Source organism: Pseudophryne corroboree, chromosome 3 (assembly GCF_028390025.1).
Source record: "Pseudophryne corroboree isolate aPseCor3 chromosome 3, aPseCor3.hap2, whole genome shotgun sequence".
Classification (NCBI taxonomy): Eukaryota; Metazoa; Chordata; class Amphibia; order Anura; family Myobatrachidae; genus Pseudophryne; species Pseudophryne corroboree.
This window is the reverse complement of record NC_086446.1, coordinates 161,639,504-161,662,243: the sequence shown is the minus strand read 5'-3', so window position 1 is coordinate 161,662,243 and position 22,740 is coordinate 161,639,504. Positions and strand designations below refer to the sequence as shown.

The 22,740-nt window shown below is 45.4% G+C and overlaps 1 protein-coding gene across 1 annotated transcript in view; it reads right to left on the bottom strand.

Annotated features, from left to right (window-relative positions):
• The window catches only part of LOC135057553 (glutathione S-transferase P 1-like), a 34,084-nt gene extending 12,144 nt beyond the window's left edge, over window positions 1–21,940 (bottom strand). Inside the window, exons 1-4 of the mRNA XM_063963403.1 lie at window positions 21,904–21,940; window positions 13,823–13,858; window positions 12,737–12,849; window positions 1,197–1,284 (exon numbers count right to left, since the gene is read on the bottom strand). Of these exons, the coding sequence (XP_063819473.1) occupies window positions 1,197–1,284; window positions 12,737–12,849; window positions 13,823–13,858; window position 21,904 (238 nt within the window). The 5' untranslated portion in view covers window positions 21,905–21,940. The remainder of the gene's footprint in view (window positions 1–1,196; window positions 1,285–12,736; window positions 12,850–13,822; window positions 13,859–21,903) is intronic.
• Window positions 21,941–22,740: the final 800 nt, after the last annotated feature.

Genomic DNA, 22,740 nt, shown 5'->3' with positions numbered 1-22,740 from the left:
GTAGGCATGCATTATTTGTTATAATACATACATTATATTACATCAGAACTCGCCATACAGATTTCAGCTAATTTATAATACTTTGTACAGTGGGCCTGATGCAGAGATGTATGCAAATCCAATTTTTTGTAGTTGAGTGATTATTGGTGGTCTGCACATGTTTCCGAGTCACACTGCGCACGTGCCACAATGGTATTGCGATGACGGTCGCAGAGAAGATTTATTCGCAAATTGATAGGGACCATTTGGAGGAGGTAATGGGAGTGGCAGCAAAAACTCAGGTGTGTCAAGACCATTTCTGGGATGTGTCGCAGCTTACGTAGTTACAATGGCTCCGACATCTTACTTACAGCGGCCATTCTGTGCAATCATAAGGTTTCTTAGATACGTGATGTTTGCCAATGTGTGTCAGATGACTGCGGTGGACCAGGGACACAGATTATAGGTGTCTCTATACAACTCCCGGTGGCTGTGACAATAACATATTTTCGCACAGCCGCTGTGTACAAATTTGCAGCTATGAATGCATTTGTATACATCTCTGAATCGGGCCCAGCCCTATCACTGGTGCAAGTGATCTGTCTGAAATCAGCCAGATCGCTACATACACTCAGCTCAGTATAATGCTATCTACATACCCACGACATTCCCACAGCGCACTTATCGTATGTGCATACACACAGTTACTCCCACTAAACTGCAAGTGGAGATGTACGTGGAAAGTGTAAACTATAACACATGCACAGCTGAGATCTGACTACAGAGCGGACTTGCAAGCAACTCTGAATCACACCCTAAGGCCCACCAAAAGGATTAGTTACAGCTGATGGGGCTCATGGTTTTTGTTTTGTTTTTTGTTGCTGTTTTTTTACTTTTTTCTCTATTACTGGCTTTGGTACCATGTGCCACTGTCTACCCCAAGATATGTCATCTGCTATCTAGTCCTCATTCCTACATACTATCAGACTCACTGGTGGGCTGCCTGTCATGTGGGGGGTGGAGCCACGTAACAACACACAAAACTGGCACCGCAGACACGTCGGCCTACCAGGAATCTTCCTAGTGAGCCCAATAGCCAATCAGCCCTGCTTTTATACCATTCATGTATAGTAACAACAACATGTATATGTGCAATGGGGCATGGTCACGCTTCCTAAAAGCCCCTAAATTTCCCTGTTGGCTTTAGGAATACTCACCATATTTGCGTCCTAGATACCTCAGAATGCTGTTGCTCTGATACAGAACAAAGCTTCCATCCTGAAACCGAGGCAGCTGACCAAAGGCCTGCAAGAGATCCATAAACATTGATTAAAAAAAAAGATTTCAAAAGCAATGCACCTTTATTTCTATATGTGTTTTCAAACCTTTGTAATATACAGATTTGTAAAGCAGGTCCATAAACACTGTAATGATTAGGAAAATTAACCTAATTTATGATCAGAAGCAATTTTATGTTCCATGGAATATTCTGGATTTCAAACTGCAATTCATTATAAAAGAATCCATGTGACTGACTGAATTAAGGGGCTGTTTCAGAGATAGACGCTATAGCACAGCTACTGCGTCTGCAAAAGTCACAGGAGGCATCTTGTGTAAATAGATGCCCAGTGCCGTCTTCTGTGATTCGCTGCTGCATCAGCAGAGGCAGCATCAGATCCCTCTGTGTAAACATCGGGCATCTGAGTAACTCACACTGCTCTAGCTGACACGCACCTTATTTCTGGAACCATGCCTGTTGCTGCCCACAAACACTGGCGACATTTCAATCATGATGCGGCTTTTGGGGCACTGCAAGTGACATTACAGCCTCAAATCTGCACTTGAGCAGTGCGGCCTGTGCACATGCACAGATCTCAAAACATTGGAGATGTCTTGTGTAAACATTCAGTACGTAAGTACATCTCTGATATAGGCCCTAAATCATAGCCAGTAAATGCTTGCATCAGATTATTAGTTGAGGGAAATAGCACAGACTGGTAGATATGATAAATCTACATTTCTGCAGCGGGGTACACTGGTATTATACAGGGAATAACATAAGGGTGTAGAGTTGGATCTTGATCCAAGGCACCAATAGGCTAAAGCTTTGACTGTTCCCATGATGCACTGCACCGCCTCCTCTATAGCCCCGCCTCCAGGCACTGGAGCTCAGTTTGTAAGTTGGTGCCTGCAGTGCAGGTCACTAACAGGTGGGGCTGCGCTAGGCAGCCCTGAAAAGATCTTTTTAGAAGACTTCAAGGGCTGCAGCCCTTTCTATGTCTTTATGACATGCTGTGCTGCGGCTCCATCACCTCCCTCAGAGGCGCTGCATACTCCCACGGCTGGGTTCCCGGGTACTTGCAGCGGAGACACACCAGTTTTCAGGCACACCACCGCTGTCACTCTCCAGGCTCACATGGCTGCACTAAAGGGAGGAGGTAAGAGGGTTCCCCAGGCGGGGACCGCCGGTAAATCGCGATCCGGTTGCGGTCCCAGGAGATGGACCAAGCCGCTGGCATGGACACTATGTCGCACAGGGACCCCACTATATACACCAGGGCAAGGAGCAGAGGTTGGATTTATTTAAATCTGTTTATAAAAGGCTCCACAGTACCCGGTAGTGAAGTCCAGTAGCAGGGATAAGGTGCTGACCTGTAGCCCCTGCCCCAGCTCCAAGCACCATCTACTGCTGGTGTTCCCGCCCTGGAGCTGCATCTCTCTCTCTCTCTCCCTCACTCCCTGAAGAGATTTTAGCGCCATTACATAGCTGGGCTGATCTCCGGACTGCTGGGCACTGTCGCCTCTGTAAATCCGCCTGTGTCATCAGCGCCAGTGGCGTCACAAGGGGGGTGCGGCCCACTGAGAGGTGACACCAAAATTCCGGCTCCTGCACAGTGACAGGAGCCGAGTACTGCACTGTTATATTATGTGCAGCAGTCGGCTCCTGTCACTGTGTAGGAGCCAGCACTGCAGGGACAGCACCCCTGGGAGTCAGCCCTCACCTCCCACACCCCCACAGTGACAAAAAAAACGGGTGTCGGGATGCAAAGCCCCACCCCCTCCTGCAAAGCCCCGCCCCTTTTGTGCCTTCAAAGGGCTAAAAACAGGTGCCTCCACGAAGCCCCGCCCCTCTATTTAAGCCCCACCCATTCCCACAAAGCTCGCCCCTTTTTTCTCGCTGCCGCACTGGGTGTTGCAGAGGTTAGTGACTCCTCGGATCAGTGCTGTGCATTTACAGACACATAAGTATTCTACATGTCATTTTAGACAGTGTTAGTTAAGAACAAGTGTACTGCTATCTGAATATTTAGTACAAGTATTCTGTGATATACATCCAGTGTTTACTGTGCATTGTTATATCTGTATACCTACATACCTATATGTAATTACTAGTCCAGTGCTGTTGTATTTATATGTAATAATTCCTGCATTGTACCTGTTACTGAGTGTGCCTGTGGCTGCTGTGTGGATTCCATTCTTGTGTATCACATGTTTTGCTATCACTATATTCTGTACCCTGGGAATTAGGTGCATCAGGGTCTCATATAATATATAATGCTACACAGGGTATACTGTTTATATTTCTGACTGTGTTTTTCAGTCACCCCACACCACTTAAATCCTCTGTTTGTGCTCTGTATTTACTGTCACAAAACACAGGGGATTATTTGCTGGTTTTTGTGTTTGTCTGGATATATTGTACTGTTGCGCCCTAAGGCTACATTCCATACAATGTCTGCTACGCAGGGCGGGACATCCGCGGATGCTCCTGCATTATGCAGTGCTGCCGTCATGGATTCGCCAGTGGGGGAAGTGTTAGCTGCTGGTTCAGGCGCTGGGGGTCATACATTTCCCAGTCCGTCTGCGGCACCTGTGGCTAATCAGGACCCACCTTGGGCAGCTTTTTCAAATATGCTGACTATGCTTGTATTGCATCTTATGCCCCTGTGGGGCCTCCTGTGCCATTACAGCCACATATTGTCCCTGTAGTTAATCCGCCATGGGCGGATGCTTTGTCTACCCAGTTACAGCAATGAAATCAGACTTTGGTTAGACAAAAGTCCACCCTATGTCCCTCTGGGGCCAAGGGGTCATTTAAGCGTGCCATTTCTTCCTCACAATCCCCTAATATTTTTGATAATTCTTCCGATGAGGATGGGGAGTATACTGGTCCGTCAGACACTGATACAGTTGCTTCTGATGAGGAATTTACAACCCAGGTTGATGTTTCTAACCTTGTGGAGGCTATCAAGCTGATTCTCCAAATTGATGATGACATTGAGCCTCCTGTTACATCTAAGAAACCCAATAAGTTTAAAAGTCAGATGGTTACTAAATTTGTTTTACCACATTCTGACCTTTTAATTGACATACGTCAGGAATCCTGGTCATCTCCAGGAAATAAGATTTCCCTGTCTAAAAAGATGCTAGCCCGTTATCCTATCCCTGCGGAGTTGAGTAACAAGTGGGAAACCGCCGGTGGACTCTCATGTCGCCCGTCTTGTGGTGTCATCTACTCTGCCTGTCACCACACTGAAGGAACCAACAGATAAGCATGTGGAGGGATGCCTGAAGTCTATTTACACTCTTACCAGTGCTGTACATAGACCCACTATGGCGGACTCTTGGGCGGCAAAAGGAATTGAAGCATGGGTTCAGACAATTGAGGATGAGCTACCTCAGGATTTTTCTGACACTGCCAGACAATATCTGTCGTATATTACCACAGCCTCTCACTATATTAAGGAGGCGGCCTCTGATGCAGGGGTCATGGCGGCCAAGTCATCTACTGCAGTACGTCTATCCTGGCTCGCCGGATTCTGTGGTTGACGTCCTGGAAAGTGGACCTGGACTCTAAAAAGACCTTGGAGGTACTTATTTTCAAGAGAGATGTACTTTTTAGGGAGGATCTGAACAAGATTGTGACTGACTTGGCGACGGCTTGGTTTCTCCAAAGTACTAATCCTTCTGCTCAGAAGGCTAAGAGTACCACTTTTCGTTCCTTTCGACCTCCAGGTAAAGCAAAAGATCAGGCGTACCCGAGACAGGCTCATACTTCCAAAACTACTAAGCCCAAGTCTAAACAATCCTGGGCTGCCCGTCAACCTGCTTCCAAACAAGACAAGCCTGCTGCATGATGGGGCGGGCCTCCTCCTGGTGGGAGGCCGACTTCTGCAGTTCGCCCAGGCCTGGTTAAAGATTCAGATGCCTGGGTGTGGGAAGTTGTCTCTCACAGGTACGCAATCTCTTTCAAGAGATGTCCCCCTCGCCAGTTCTATTCAATGGTTATCCCCTCAGATACGTTGAAAGCGCAAGCTTTACACCGGGTTGTACAATCCCTCCTGGAAACAGGAGTGGTAGTGCCAGTACCTCTATCCCAGAGAGGCAGGGGATACTATTCAACCCTGTTTCTAGTTCCGAAACCGTATGGATCTTTCCGACCTATCCTCAACCTCAAATCATTGAACAAGTATGTAAGAGTGTACAAATTCCGTATGGAAACTCTGCACTCTATTGTGCTGGCCATGGAACCCGAGGACTATATGATATTCCTGGACATACAGTATGCTTACCTGCACATACCTATTGCCATTTTGCATCAGCAATATCTGCGGTTTACTATTGCCAACCTTCATTTTAAGTTCCAGGCTCTGCCATTTGGACTGGCCACGTCACCTCTGATTTTCACCAAGGTCATGGACGTGATGATGTCTTTCCTCTGTCGTCAAGGGATCAGGATCCTGCCATATCTGGATGACTTGCTGATTCTGACGAACTCCCAAGATGTCCTCCTCAGTCAACTGGAGATGTTGGTCCAATTCCTACAAGCCCACGGGTGGCTCATCATTTGGAAAAAGTCCTCTCTGGTCCCTGCTCGGAGCATGGTGCACCAGGGGGCGCTGCTGGGCATGCACAGCCAAAGACTATTTCTGTCTTCAGAGAAGGTCCTGAAACTTCAGGAAAAGATCAGATACTTCCTCTCTCGCCAGAGAGTGTCCATACACTCGGCGATGCAAGTACTAGGCCTCATGGTGTCGACTTTCGACATGGTAGAGTGCTCAATTTCATTCCCGCCCTCTGCAGAGGTTAATCCTTTCCAAATGGGACAGCCTGCCTCATCGGATCAGGTCTCAAATGATCTCCTTGACTCCGGAGGTACATCTGTCACTGAGCTGGTGGGTACAGGACCAACACTTGAGCAGGGGCCATCCCTTCTGGATCTCCAACTGGGTCCTCCTGACAACGGACGCCAGTTTGCAAGGTTGGGGCATGGTGTTGGAGCAACACTCTCTCCAGGGGCAGTGGACCAGCGAGGAATCTCTCCCGGTAAACATTCTGGAATTGTGGGCAGTGTTCAATGCGTTGAACAGACCTGTTCAAGTACAGTCAGTTAACTCCACCATGGTAGCATACATAAATCATCAAGGCGGCACTCAAAGCCGCATGGCAATGATGGAAGTGTCAAAAATCCTCCAATGGGCGGAACGCCATCTGCCAGCCATATTGGCAGTGTTCATTCCGGGAGTCCTCAACTGGGAGGCAACTTCCTCAGTCATCAGGACGTGCATGCTGGAGAGGGGAGTCTTCATCCTGAAGTCTTTCAACTCCTAGTGGACAAGTGAGGCCTACCAGATATAGACCTGACGGCGTCTCGACACAATCACAAGGTTCCGGTCTTTGGAACAAGGACAAGGGAATCTCAAGCAGTGTTCGTGGATGCACTGGCAATTCCATGGAACTTTCGGCTGCCATACATGTTACCTCCAGTGTCACTCCTGCCCAGGGTAATATTGAAGTTCAAGCAAGAAGGAGGAATACTACTTCCAGTCGCTCCAGCGTGGCCCAGACGGCATTGGTTTTCAGACCCGCAGGGTCCCTCGATAGAGCGTCCTCTTCTACTTCCGCAATGCCCAGACCTCCGCATTCAGGGCCTTTGTGTATACCCGGACCTGGCCAGACTGGCTTTGATGGCGTGGCTCTTGAAGCATCACTCCTGAGAGCAAAAGGATTCTCTGAGGCTCGGATTTATTACAGGGTCTGGAATCCTTACTTCACATGGTGTGCTGCTAAGGATTATGATGCATATACTTTCAAGACTACCAGACCTTTGGCTTTTCTTCAACAAGGCATAAACTTTGGCCTTCGTGTGGCCTCCCTCAAGGTTCATATATCTGCCTTGTCAGTGTGGTTTCGGAGAAAAATTGCGTCTCTTTCTGGTGTTCACACTTACACTCATGGTGTTCTATGTCATGCTCGGCGTAAGTTGGGGTTCCGACAACCAAGTTTTGGCTGAAGGGACAGCTGCCTATGAGGAGAGTAAATGAGGTGGCTGAATGTAATTCCTCCTCATGGGGTGGAAGCCTAACTAAGTGTTAACGTTTGCCAGAGGGCATAAATAAAAGGAGGACTTCGTAGGAAGATAATTGTAGTTTTAATGAATAATCAGGCTGTACACGAATATTGGTGCAATTGAAGAAACTGGAAGAATTAGAGTCTATGGTTAAATGACTTGAAGAGTGAAGCTGAAGAACTCCAGTAAAGAAGAACTGAAGACTGTGTTTTATGATAAAAGACGAGGCTGAAGAACTTGGACTTTGAAGAACTGAGGACTGTGGTTTGTGATTGAAAGACGAGGCTGAAGAACTTGGTCTTTGAAGAAATGCAGACATCTGCGGGAACCACCGTTAGCACCTGGAGCTCCTCTACGACCTGGGACCCCGTGAGTGCTTCCACAAGTGGCAACGGACTTAGACGGCAGGAATGCAGCAGCGTTTAGGTAACCGATGTATGAGAGAAACCAGGACCAGGGAACCAGAAGTAACCTGGGAGCACAGAGCTGGAGAACCTTTAACAAGGAGGTAACATGAAGCACTGGTACTCTCCCTCTGAGCCAGCCCCCTTTTGTAAGGGGAGAACATGCAGGATTGGCTGGACACAGATTGGGAACTTTATTGGTAATACTCTGGTCTCTAACATGGCTGCCCCCAGCCCAGGAGACATACTTAGCTGTTAGCACACAGCTTTAGCCAGCTTCTGTCTCTGACACACTATACTGTGTCACCACTAGAGGACCTTACCGCAGCGATCCCCGCCACAGCGCCCGGCTCACCAGACCCTCGGCCCTTGGCAGCGGCACATCCGTCCAGAAGGACCTGCCGCCGCAGCCGCGCCATCCAGCGGGATGGTAACCCACGGGAGCACCCGCCGGAGATAAGGCTCCAGAGCCTGACATTCTATGGATTAGCCTCCCTATGTCCCTCCTGTGGCTCCATGGGATCTATCTGTCATCTTAAATGGCCTGGAAGAGTCTCCATTTAAACCTCTTGAGTCTGTGGACCTTAAATATCTTTCGCTTAAGGTTGTATTTCTGTTGGCTATTGCCTCTGCTAGGAGGGTGTCGGACTTAGGCGCTTTGTCCTGTCATCCAACCGTTCTGATTTTTCACCATGACCAGGCTGTTCTTCTAACTCGCCCTGATTATTTGCCTAAGGTAGTATCATCTTTTCACTTTAACCAGGAGATTGTGGTACGGGCATTCATCTCTTTTGGTCTGTCCTCCAAAGAAAGATCTTTGGATGTGTTACGGGCTCTCTGTGTTTATGTGGAGAGGACTGCCTTCATCAGGAGGTCAGATTACCTTTTTGTACTTTTTGGTTTTCACAAACGTGGCTGGCCTGCGAATAAGCATACCTTGGCCAGATGGATTAGACTGGTGATTGCACAAGCTTATGCGCAGGCTGGGCTCCCAGCTCCTGCTGCTATCAAGGCCCATTCTACTCGGTTAGTTGGACCTTCTTGGGAGGCTCGCCAGAGCGCGTCCGCTGAACAATTGTGCAAGGCGGCTACGTGGTCCTCTGTGAACACATTCATCAGGTTCTATGACTTTTATACTTCCGCCTCCCAGGATGCTTCCTTTGGACGCCAGGTTCTTGTGCCCGTTACAGTACATCCCCTCCCATGAGGAACTGCTTTACTACATCCCTGATGTTATTCCCTGTGGAATACCAGTGTACCCCGCTGCAGAAAAGGAGATTTATGCTAAGAACTTGCCTTTGTTAAAATCTCTTTCTGCGAGGTACACTGGATTCCACAGGGTGCACACCCTGACGCACTTAGCTTCTTTGGGTTTATATGGCATTAGCCGCTAGTCCCTTCTCCTGTCGTGGGAATGTGGTTCTATGTGACTAACATCTACTGTCTCTCTTACCTGCCACTGCATTGGACTGGTTAACAAAACTGAGCCCCAGTGCCTGGAGGTGGGGCTATAGAGGAGGCTGTACAGTGCATCCTGAGAACAGTCAAAGCTTTAGCCTGTTGGTGCCTTGGATCAAGATCCAACTCTACACCCCAATGTTATTCCCTGTGGAATCCAGTGTACCTCTCAGAAAGAGATTTAACAATGGTAAGTCTACCATCAATCTCCTTTTTACTTTAAAGGACAACCCAAGAAATGGCCTTTTAACAAGTATATGTTCAGTAAGTTGCAATTATTTTACGCTTTAAGTCTCTTCACCTTTGAGTAAATAGTAAATTTTGATACAGATGTAGCCAAACTAATCATTGCTGCGATGCATTCACACGTGCGCACTTATTGCAGCAACAATTAGCCATTGCCGGGTGTGAATAGTCACACCCGTAATCCTGCACATAAAGGAGCGCACTAGTCGCACCTACCTAATCGCAGGTGCAAATAGTCACATCCGCGATTAGAATGACTACATCTGTATATTGATTCTCTACTCTTAAATTGGGAGGATCATCCCTAATTAGACAATATTTTTTCCAAGAACATCCTAGCACTGTAGATTATGTAAGTCCTTATACCTGTCCCTACAATGAGATAACAGGATTTTGGGCCTAATTCATATTGTAGGCAAGCCCAATGGTATGCATACAAATACGATGGTTGTGGTTCTGTGCAGGACAGGTCTTGTGATATGGCTCACAGCCCCCTGTCAGTTGCAGCATGATTGACATGTTCTAGCATTTGGGGGGCAGCACCTGGCACAGTTCTTCATAATGGGGGGTGTCGCCCCCGTCTTGAAGGGGTGATGGGTCTAGGGTCTGCATTGTCGAACACAATCTTCCTGGACCCTGGTGTCCAGATACGATGGCCAGCCTGAGTACTCTTCAGCTTACACAGGCTGTCCGCTGCCTAAAACCATCATGAATCATAGTAACATAGGGGGTAATTCTGAGATGATCGCAGCAGCAAGTTTGTTAGCAATTGGGCAAAACCATGTGCACTGCAGGGGGGGCAGATATAACATTTGCAGAGAGTTAGATTTGGGTGGGTTATTTTGTTTCTGTGCAGGGTAAATACTGGCTGCTTTATATTTACACTGCAATTTAGATTTCAGTTTGAATACACCCCACACAAATCTAACTCTCTCTGCACATGTTATATCTGTCCCCCCTGCAGTGCACATGGTTTTGCCCAACTGCTAACTAATTTGCTGCTGCGATCAACTCAGAATTAGGCCCATAGTAACATAGTATCTGAGGTTGAATACAGACAATTGTCCATCGAGTTCAACCTATTTGTGGTCTCCTATGCATGATGATTTGACTAAAATTTCTGACTGATGCTGCTGTCAGCCGTTGCATTTTATCCCTATTTATAGTAACTATAATGCATGACTATGCACCATACCCCTGGATATCCTTATCCATTAGGAATTTATCTAACCCATTCTTAAAGGTGTTGACAGATTCCGCCGTTACAACTCCCTCGGGCAGGGAATTCCAAACACGTATTGTCCTTACCGTGAAAAAGCCTTTACGCCGTATTGTGCGGAATCTCCTCTCCTCTAACCTGAGCGAGTGTCCACGAGTCCTCTGTGTTGATCTAACCAAAAACAGGTCCCGCGCAAGCTCTGTGTATTGTCCCCTTATATATTTGTAGATGTTGATCATATCCCCTCTTAGTCTCCGCTTTTCCAATGTAAACATGCCTAGTCTTTCAAGCCTTTCCTTGTATTCCATCGTCTCCATGCCCTTAATTAGTTTGGTCGCCCTCCTCTGTACCTTTTCAAGCTCCAGGATATCCTTTTTGTAGTACGGTGCCCAGAATTGTACACAGTATTCAAGGTGTGGCCTCACTAATGATTTATATAACGGGAGTATAATACTCTCGTCCCTAGCATCAATACCCCGTTTTATGCATGCTAATATCTTATTAGCCTTCTTTGCTGCAGTCCTACTTTGGGTACTACTGCTTAGCTTGCTATCTATGAGGACACCTAAGTCCTTTTCCAGTACAGAATCCCCTAATTTTACCCCATTTAGTAGGTAGGTGTAATTTTTGTTCTTGTTACCACAGTGCATTACCTTACACTTGTCTGTGTTGAAGCGCATTCTCCATTTGGCTGCCCATGCTTCTAATTTAACTAAGTCGTTCTGAAGAGACTCGGCATCCTCCTCTGTATTTATAGCCTCCTCCTCTGTATTTATAGCCAATATGACAATCATGACAGATGGTTGCAATGGTCATGTAGGTGAATCGCAACCAATGGTCACATGTGGTAAATCGCAACCGATGGTCATCCAATACTGCGTTACGATGAGAGCTGACCTTTGCAGTGTGGGGACTTCTGGGTTTGTGACCCAGGAGTCCATCTGCACATGGGTTGTATGCGCAGAATGCAATAAGCCCATAGACTTCTATTCGGTGACAACATCTAAAGACGGTGTTAGCCATTGGGTCCAAGCTCTGGAATACATCACATTCCAGGGCTTGGTGCATACGCAAAAAAGCTGCCAAACCTCCAAAAACCGCAGTTTTGAAGTTTGACTACAAAAAAAGATTTCATGCATCTCGCCCTTAATGTCTATTTTTGAGCTCACACAGTGTATGCTATATTTGTTATCCTTTTGTTAACCCACGCATCTTGAGTCTAAAGGTTGGAGAACACCCCCATTTGATTCTGCTATCTTCTAGGAACTTAATAGTGGAGTTCAAAAAGTTTGAGCTGCATGCTCCTAACCTCCATTGGATCTTTTTTTTTTGCAGTTATCTTCACTTCTTGATAAATGTATCCCCAATTGTGGTTTGAGGATGTCCACAGCCTGCATGTGGTTGTGGTTACATACTGACAACCCTAAAAGGCCACAGTACTTTCAGAGGAGAAACGGGCTCATTCAACTTGGCCAAAGTTGTCTATAGATGTGTCCTCACACACCATTGCTGCAGTCACACCAAACAGCCATTTTTGGTGCACCAGGTCCCAAATCTTCACATCAATAAACAACTGTGCTAGTGTACATTATACCGCCGGCATACCGACAGCTGGGCGAGCACAAATGAGCCCCTTGCGGGCACGGTGGCGCGCTACGCTATTTATTCTCCCTCCAGGGGAGTCATGGACCCCCAAGTGGGAGAAAAGATGTTGTTATGCCAGCGGTCGGGATTCCGGCGCCGGTATGCTGGTCGTCGGGAGCCCGGCCGCCGGCAAACAGAAGATTACCCCAACATTTATATATCTGTGTGTGAATGAGTCTGAATCTGTATACGAATGCTTCAATGTAGAGGCCACACAAATCCCTGGGTAGTTAAAGTTGCAGCCCAGTGTCTCTACTGCAGAATGAGTGTTGTATTGCTGCATCTGCCATGTGAAAAGACACAATGCTACACTGCTCAGCATAGCCCAGTGGTTCTGGGCATCTCACAACGTATGGCGTACTAAGGTTTACATTTGTATAATATAGTGGATGGTCCTGTGGGTAGCTGGCATAGCATGTTTGAAAAGGGTCTCACCGCTTCTTTCTTCAAAGGACTTTTTCCTCCAAACCAGTCTGGGAACTGTACCGCTTCTTCTTTCCATGAAGCCCCTTGGTCTGCAAGCAGTATTCGTATGGGCTCAGCCCTTCCTATAAATCAACATTAGAGAATTAGTCAAGAGCACATTTATATTAAGAAATAAGACTAGCAAATCAATACAAGACATATGGGCAAATGTACTAAGTCTTGGAGAGTGATAAAATAGAAGGAGATAAACTACCAACCACTCAGCTCTTGTCATTTTTCAAACATAGCCTGTAACATGGCAGTTAGGGACTGTTTATCTCTCTCCAGTTTATAACTATCCAATGCTTAGTAAATCTAAATCTTGCCATGATGTGGCAATGTGAATGGTGTAATGGTTAGCATTGCTGCTTCAGAGCACTGGGGTCATGGGCTCAATTCTCACCATGGCCCTAACTGTGCTGAGTTTGTATATTCTGCCTGTGTTTGCGTGAGTTTCCTCTGGGTATTTCGGTTTCCTTCCACAATCCAAAAACTATACATGTAGGTTAATTGGCTCCCAACAAATTTAACCCTAGCATGAGAGAGAGAGAGTGTGTGTGTGTGTGTGTGTGTGTGTGTGTGTGTGTGTGTGTGTGTGTGTGTGTGTGTGTGTACATATGGTAGGGAATACATATTGTAAGCTCCAATGGGGAAAGGACTGATGTGCATTGGTGTAACTAGGGCCAGGCAAGCAGGGCGGCGCCATGGGGCAGGAATTGTACCTGAAACCACCTGCTACCATTGTGCTGCACTGTCCACACCCCCAATACTGGGTTGCTGCCAGGAATGCTACCAATGTCACATCACGTTGCCCCCAGCTGTGCTGTCTGGGGTCAGCCGCAAATGTCAATGGTGTTCTTTTTTTGCATATGCATTCCGAATCTTCTAATGCATATGCAGATTTGTGAGTTCATTGGTGGGCGTCTTTTATCCTTTCTAAGCAGCTCGTCACATGCGATTTTTAGCAAGAGCAGATTTGTGAACATCACTATCTCAGCCTCAATAGCGATCCATAATGAATCAGGACCACAGTCTGTTTAGTAATCAGTCACTTACCCCTCAGTGGGAAATAAGTTATAACGTAGCCAGTCACTGGAAAACAGAAAGAATATAGTTGTTACAGAAATACTGTATCATTATGTGTACAAAGGCATATTCAATCATTTCAAAGAATGATAAGTGACTATTTTGATTAGGAAGACCAGATTGCTTTTTTTGTTAAACTGCACATCCTGTCTTGAGCATGCACAGAAACAGGAATCGATGCTTGGCTTCCCAATTGTGGTCATACACACACAGGGGCTAAGGTTGATGCTAAAGCACAGCCACTGCGTCTTTTTACACAGCGGATGTGCAAAATCATGCTTAGGTAAACAAATGCCCACTGCTGGCTTCTCTGATCCACTGCTGAGCTTTTACTTCTATCTATCTATTTATCTATCCATCTATCTATCTATCCATCCAGGGCTTAAAGTGGTCCTGGTGAGATGGTGGAACTCATGGAGAAGGACCATGGAGGCACCAGGACCTGAGGAAGGAGTAGGTTGCTGCAGCTCATCAGTAACACTAGTGCCGCTTGAATCATTGATTGCCGCAGATAATGGGGTGCGCTTTTCTGTTGGAATTACTGTGCAGCGCAATGGAGATGGTGGAACTAGTTCCCCATACCATTACAGGTGGTGGAACTCAGTTCCACCTCGTCCCCCCCCCCCCCCCCCACACACACACACACACACACACACACACACTTTAACCCCTGTATCTATCTATCTATCTATCTATCTATCTATCATATTAATATTTGATTTTTAAGGCAAAAATATTTGTAAAAATGTAAAAAAAACAAATTAAAAAGCTTTTCAGATTAAATGTTTTTATTATTTTCACATTGTGAATTGGTCTGAACAGGGAGTACCACCGTTCTATGGGCCTAATTCAGACGTGATAGCATCAGCAACATTTTTCATTAATGGGCAAAACCATGTGCACTGCAGGGGGGGACAGATATAACATGTGCAGAGAGAGTAGATTTGGGTGGGGTGTATTCAAACTGAAATCTTAATTGCAGTGTAAAAATAAAGCAGCCAGTATTTACCCTGCACAGGAACAAAATAACCCACCCAAATCTAACTCTCTCTGCACATGTTATATCTGCCCCACCTGCAGTGCACATGGTGGCTCATTCCGAGTTGTTCGCTCTGTATTTTTTTCTCGCAACTGAGCGATTAGTCGCTAATGCGCATGCGCAATGTCCGCAGTGCGATTGCGCCAAGTAAATTTGCTATGCAGTTTGGTATTTTACTCACGGCATTACAAGGTTTTTTCTTCGTTCTGGTGATCGTAATGTGATTGACAGGAAGTGGGTGTTTCTGGGCGGAAACTGGCCGTTTTATGGGTGTGTGCGAAAAAACGCTACTGTTTCTGGGAAAAACGCGGGAGTGGCTAGAGAAACGGAGGAGTGTCTGGGCGAACGCTGGGAGTGTTTGTGACGTCAAACCAGGAACGACAAGCACTGAACTGATCGCAGTTGCCGAGTAAGTGTGGAGCTACTCAGAAACTGCTAAGAAGTGTCTATTCGCAATTTTGCTAATCTTTAGTTCGCAATTTTGAGAAGCTAAGATTCACTCCCAGTAGGCGGCGGCTTAGCGTGTGCAAAGCTGCTAAAAGCAGCTTGCGAGCGAACAACTCGGAATGAGGGCCCTGGTTTTGCCCATTAGAGAAAGACTTTGTTGCTGTGATCAGGTCTGAATTAGGCCCTATGTTTGTCTTTCCTCACTACTATTTGTGCTGATTGAGCTGTTTATTTATAATGTTCTACAAGCCTGTTTTGGCAACAGGAGTTAGGAAAGCTCTGTCGTATCTACACAACTGCTAATTAATCAAGATTCAATTTTTTTTGTACTAAGTGCATCCATACTAATGAGATATAAGTAACTGGATACCAGAGAAGAGTTTGTTATGTAGCAAGGTGATCACCTTGAGGAAACACAATAGTAAAGAGGATCATGAGTGACGCATATACCCAGATTATTTAGACGTGACCTGAGGCGTTTTAGGAAATGAGGGTCTGGTGTGCAAATTTGTTGCGTGCCCACTGTGAAAATAAGTCACTGTTGTCACCAAAGAAGATAGGAAAAACTCTGGAAATCTGCCATGACGTTGCTATGTTCTGCGCATGCACCTTAATTATAGAGATATCCTGAGAAATGGCACCAATAAGATATTTACAGGAATGTCTTCTCTGGAAATGGTGTGCTGACAGCCACTTGGGCAGACCCTCTTAGACTCAACGGCACCCACTAAACTCTAGATAACCTCACTGGACCCGATGTTGTACAGAAATGTACTGGTGAGACATTAAGATGAATTTTACAGAAAAATGTGCACACTGCACATAAACATACATCCATATTCTGTGAACCCATGTGCTTCAGGTGGGTCAGGGGCCATAAACATAAACACTACCCTAAGCTTGCTGCACATATGTATAAATATGTTAGATATGAGAAATATGGCTGAGGTGAATCTTTGGAAATAATAATGGTTGTCACATCTTAAGTTTGAAGCAATGCAAAATGCAGAAATGTTGCAACCGACTGTCTACTGAGACATCCACTGACAACTGCGCTATTCCATCATGGCAGGTGCTAAGACGCACCATCGGTTGCAACATCAAAGATTGCACCTACCATATGGCAGGTCTGAACATGGCCATCTGCATCAGTGCATCTGCGTATTTGGACTCCGTTGTCTGCGTATTTGGACTCAGCTGCATTCAACTAAATTCTGTTTAATCTCTGATTAATGTATCAATTACTGCTCCAAACAGCTGCTATTGCATCTGCATTCCGGGCCCGATTCAGTAAGGATTGCAGTTTCTGCGATCAAATAGTTGCCGCCCAGAAATACAGAAAAACCGCCCATCGTAAAAATTGCGAATGTATTGCAATATGCGGGCTGATCGCAAAATCATACGCAATTACTGTAACATCGAAGATTTTTCCTATTTGCGAAAGACAAGGTTGTCCACAGTTTTTGCTAAACAAGAGGCTGGAAATGGTTTTCGCTGACGTCAAATGCCCTCCTTGAAAACGCCTATGCACACTTGTGTTTTTTCAGACACATCCAGAAAATAGCGGGTTTCCGCTCAGAAATGCCGGCTTCCTGTCACTCAAACAGCGGTTGCATTGCAATCACAATGTGTACGCATTTTCTGTCTCTGTTTTTGCTAGTGCATGTGCAATGCGAACGATGTAAATGTGATGTAATCACCCAGATTGTGAAACGCAAATTTTGCAATCCAACCTGAATTAGGCCCTCTGTACAAGTATTTATACTCACACTATTTAATTACATTGTGCCGGTACAGCAAACAGTACAGTGCCAATCCTGTTAGCAGCAGACTACAGTGCCATTCCTATTAGCTTCAGACTACAATGCCATTCCTAATAGCAGCAGACTACAGTGCCAATCCTGTTAGCAGCAGACTACAGTGCCATTCCTATTAGTAGCAGACTGCAGTGCCATTCCTATTAGTAGCAGACTACAGTGCCATTCCTATTAGCAGCAGACTGCAGTTCCATTCCTATTAGCAGCAGACTACAGTGCCATTCCTATTAGCAGCAGACTACAATGCCATTCCTATTAGCAGCAGACTGCAGTGCCATTCCTATTAGCAGCAGACTACAGTGCCATTCCAATTAGCAGCAGACTGCAGTGCCATTCCTATTAGCAGCAGACTACAGTGCCATTCCTATTAGCAGCAGACTGCAGTGCCATTCCTATTAGTAGCAGACTGCAGTGCCATTCCTATTAGCAGCAGACTGCAGTGCCATTCCTATTAGCAGCAGACTGCAGTGCCATTCCTATTAGCAGCAGACTGCAGTGCCATTCCTATTAGTAGCAGACTGCAGTGCCATTCCTATTAGTAGCAGACTGCAGTGCCATTCCTATTAGCAGCAGACTACAGTGCCATTCCTATTAGTAGCAGACTGCAGTGAAATTCCTATTAGCAGCAGACTACAGTGCCATTCCTATTAGCAGCAGACTACAGTGCCATTCCTATTAGCAGCAGACTGCAGTGCCATTCCTATTAGTAGCAGACTATATTAGCAGCAGACTACAGTGCCATTCCTATTAGCAGCAGACTACAGTGCCATTCCTATTAGCAGCAGACTACAGTGCCATTCCTATTAGCAGCAGACTATATTAGCAGCAGACTACAGTGCCATTCCTATTAGCAGCAGACTGCAGTGCCATTCCTATTAGCAGCAGACTATATTAGCAGCAGACTACAGTGCCATTCCTATTAGCAGCAGACTACAGTGCCATTCCTATTAGCAGCAGACTATATTAGCAGCAGACTACAGTGCCATTCCTATTAGCAGCAGACTACAGTGCCATTCCTATTAGCAGCAGACTGCAGTGCCATTCCTATTAGCAGCAGACTGCAGTGAAATTCCTATTAGCAGCAGACTAGTGCCATTCCTATTAGCAGCAGACTGCAGTGCCATTCCTATTAGCAGCAGACTGCAGTTCCATTCCTATTAGCAGCAAACTATATTAGCAGCAGACTACAGTGCCATTCCTATTAGCAGCAGACTACAGTGCCATTCCTATTAGCAGCAGACTATATTAGCAGCAGACTACAGTGCCATTCCTATTAGCAGCAGACTGCAGTGCCATTCCTATTAGCAGCAGACTATATTAGCAGCAGACTACAGTGCCATTCCTATTAGCAGCAGACTACAGTGCCATTCCTATTAGCAGCAGACTGCAGTGCCATTCCTATTAGCAGCAGACTTCAGTGAAATTCCTATTAGCAGCAGACTACAGTGCCATTCCTATTAGCAGCAGACTGCAGTGCCATTCCTATTAGCAGCAGACTATATTAGCAGCAGACTACAGTGCCATTCCTATTAGCAGCAGACTACAGTGCCATTCCTATTAGCAGCAGACTGCAGTGAAATTCCTATTAGCAGCAGACTACAGTGCCATTCCTATTAGCAGCAGACTGCAGTGCCATTCCTATTAGCAGCAGACTATATTAGCAGCAGACTACAGTGCCATTCCTATTAGCAGCAGACTAAATTAGCAGCAGACTACAGTGCCATTCCTATTAGCAGCAGACTGCAGTGCCATTCCTATTAGCAGCAGACTATATTAGCAGCAGACTACAGTGCCATTCCTATTAGCAGCAGACTACAGTGCCATTCCTATTAGCAGCAGACTATATTAGCAGCAGACTACAGTGCCATTCCTATTAGCAGCAGACTGCAGTGCCATTCCTATTAGCAGCAGACTGCAGTGCCATTCCTATTAGCAGCAGACTATATTAGCAGCAGACTACAGTGCCATTCCTATTAGTAGCAGACTGCAGTGAAATTCCTATTAGTAGCAGACTGCAGTGCTATTCCTATTAGCAGCAGATTAGTTATAATAATTACACCCACTCAATGTCCCACTAATCAGCACAGTGGTTTAGGGGGGGTGAGTCAGACCTGATCTCTGGGCTGCTATGCTGTCCTGCGTTCAGATAGTCGTCGCTTCCAGGAGGAGTGTAAATTTGCTGAACAAGTGTGTGATTGCATGTATACGCCGAGCTGCAAAAATCCACTGTGTGCAGTCTCTGCGCAGCCCAGGACTTACTCCTACAGTGTGATGAGAACAGGCTGATCAGGACCGGACACCCTCCCTAAAAACGTTTGGGAACCCCTGCTTTTTCCCGGATACTCCCAATAAACGGTCAGTTACCACCCACAAACAGACTCCTCCTGTCACTCACCTTGTGAACGCCCGTGCAATAGGATTTTTTGCACCATCCCTTCGCTGACCGGCTATGCCCTTTGCGGTGCATATGCATGTGCCGTTAGGACCTGATCGCCCGTTGTGCAAAAATGCAAAGCAGCAATCAGGAATGAATCAGGCCCTAGGTCTGTGTATCTTACCCCAAGCCTACTGATGAAGAGTACATAGCTACCACTTGGCACTTATTAAAGTCACATCCTTATTCCCTTTCTCCCTAGACCAACCATACTGTGCATAGCACACACTTGCCTACCTGACCCTCTCCATGAGGGAGAAAATGCTCTTTTCCTGGACTTTCCTGGTAATGTATGATTGCCATCACCTGTGGTGAAACACCTTTCTTATCAATTAACTAGCTTACCACAGGTGATGGCAATCATACATTACCAGGAAAGTCCAGGAACAGAGCATTTTCTACCTCATGGAGAGGGTCAGGTAGGCAAGTATGGCATAGCAATAACAGAGGAGAAAGACACCAGAACAGAGAGCCACTCTGGGGACCTAAACACATCTTGCTGTAAGACTACTTGGGTTCTCATCCCTTCTACCAATGCCAGCGTAAGCATCACCCCACTTTAGGCAGGTACTCACCAGTCTTAAATGCTTTTCTTCGAAGCATTCAGCATATTACTGGATGATATATTCTTTCTTTCTACTCAGCAGTTGGATCAAGTATCTTCAACTCCTTCATCCTCCTCTCACACTGGAGCACTCTGTGTGTATTGTAAGCTACCCCCCAGGCTGAGGCACAAAGCCAGTTGGCAACACCACAATAAGTCAAAATCAGAGTACTAAGCAGTGATAAAAGTGGAGAAGTGAGCCAGTGGAGAAGTGAGCCAGTGGAGAAGTTGCAACCAATCAGCATTGATGTAACATTTATAATTTGCATACTACAAAATTATACAGGGCAGCTGATGGGCAACTTCTCCACTGCCTCACTTCTCCACTTTTATCACTGCTTAGTACATGTCCCCCTAAGACTTTGCCAAACTTATTCAAGCAGTTGGCCATGTTGTCCTGGAAACACTTGTTGCTGCCCATTGTTTAATCCTAGTTTCACCTAGACAAATTGGGGTTTTAGCCCCTGCTAAATATGAGTTACAGAGGATTCCAGACGACAGCCCCTCCATTGTGAAGGTATCAATATGGCAAAGTAATGTTTCCTAAAAACTACTCTGCTGATTCCACAGAAGAAGCAAACTAGTAATAGAAGTAGGGCAATGATGAGTCTGAACTTCTTGACAGTACAGAAGATGGGCTACGGCTTCTACTGAAAAGCCTGGGATTGTGGTGGTGAATTGGGTAGGATTGTATTTCTTTTGGGTAGAGAAGTGAAGTGTGTGGTTGAGAAGCTGGCACTTCACTCCTAGGGCTCTGTGATTATAACCTCTTTTACTGTAGGTAAAGTTGTTAAACAGGTTTGTCATGCAGAGAACACACTGGTAATTACACTGGTAATTGTTATTGTATGTTGTTATTACAATAAAGCCTGTTCGTGCAACAAATCCTGTTTAATAAGGCAAAACCCAACTGGTGTTGCTGTTTTAAAAATTAACACTTTAAATGTATCTGCTAACTCGCTAATATCATATGTGCAGTACGACAAATTAATATTATTTTATTTGGTACAGATCCTCATAATATTTAATTTGGAGACAAGAGAAATATAGCCCATAATTAAACCATGCTGCACTTCAATATATTTATTTTCTATGTATGCAGGGTAAATACTGGCAGCTTTTGCATGTAGTCCACAGATGCTGGACAGCTTTATTTTTACACTGCTACATAGAATTGATATAGAGCAAGCCCCTCCCAAATCAAAAGCTCTCTGCATATTTTAAATCTGTACCACCTACAGTGCTACATGGTTTTACCATGGCATATCTCCCAACATGACCCTCTCCAGGACTCGGGACACAATGCTTCGCATCTGTATTTTTCACTTAATGTATGATTGCTGGCACCTGTTGAACAGGTGAATGGATAAGAAAGATGTTTCACCACAGGTGATAGCAATCATAAATTAAGAGAGAAGCCCAGGAGCAGAGCTTTCTGTCCCTCCCGGAGAGGTGATGTTGTGGGAGGTATGCCATGGTGCAAGTTACTTGCTTTAATTTGCTTTGCTCCCAACTCAAAATCAGAGATAAATTTAAACACTACTATAAAAGTTTTCATTCATTATATAAACAAATAAAATTAGATTGTATATTGAATTCATTCAAATTAAAATAATCATACTGTATAATGCTTTTGTTAAAAACGAAAATAATTAATAGGAATCTAACATCTTTATACAGCCCTTGCAACCAATACAACCAAGTTCTTACTTGTTTGTCCTTTCAGGGAGTCGTCTAGGAACTTGTGCTTTACATCCAAACCTAGACTGTGTTTATATAGAAGACTACTTTTGCTGAGTCACAGTGACAGCCCTCAACGTAAAACGAAGCATGCAAATTATAGATGCTGCTTTTCTGTGTGCTTGCAAGGCATAAATCAAAGAAAAATCATGTTATTGTAATGTGTGTATACTATACATGCATGATACTTGCAGATGTTCCTGGTGTGCACTTTGCAAAAAGTGATCATGCGCACTTCTCAGTTTCATTAAACATACTGTATGTAGTTTAGACTGCATCATCAGATGCAATTGGCACAGATTTCTTTAGTAGATAAAAGCACAGTATGATACAGATTTGTACCTGGGTATACGGTTCGTCAAGTATAGGACCATGGGGGTCATTCCGAGTTGTTCGCTCGCTAGCAGTTTTTAGCAGCCATGCAAACACATTATCGCCGCCCACCGGGGAGTCCTTGCAGCAAACAAATAGTATGATAGTATAGGCATTAATGAATCTTGGTGGGACGAATCTTACGATTGGACAGTCAATCTTGAGGGTTATATGCTGTTCAGGAGAGATAGATTAAATCAACAGGGTGGAGAGGTATGTTTTTGCGTAAAGCCATTTTTAAAACCTGAAATACGGGAAGATATTCATGAGGGGACTGCAAATACTGTTGAGACCTTATGGGTAGAAATTGCAAGCGGGGGAAAGGGAACAAAAAAGATAGTATTAGGACTACGCTACAAGCCCCCTGGTATGAATGTGTCTGATGAGGAATTGTTACTGAATCAGACTGAAAAAGCGGCAGGATTAGGTGACGCA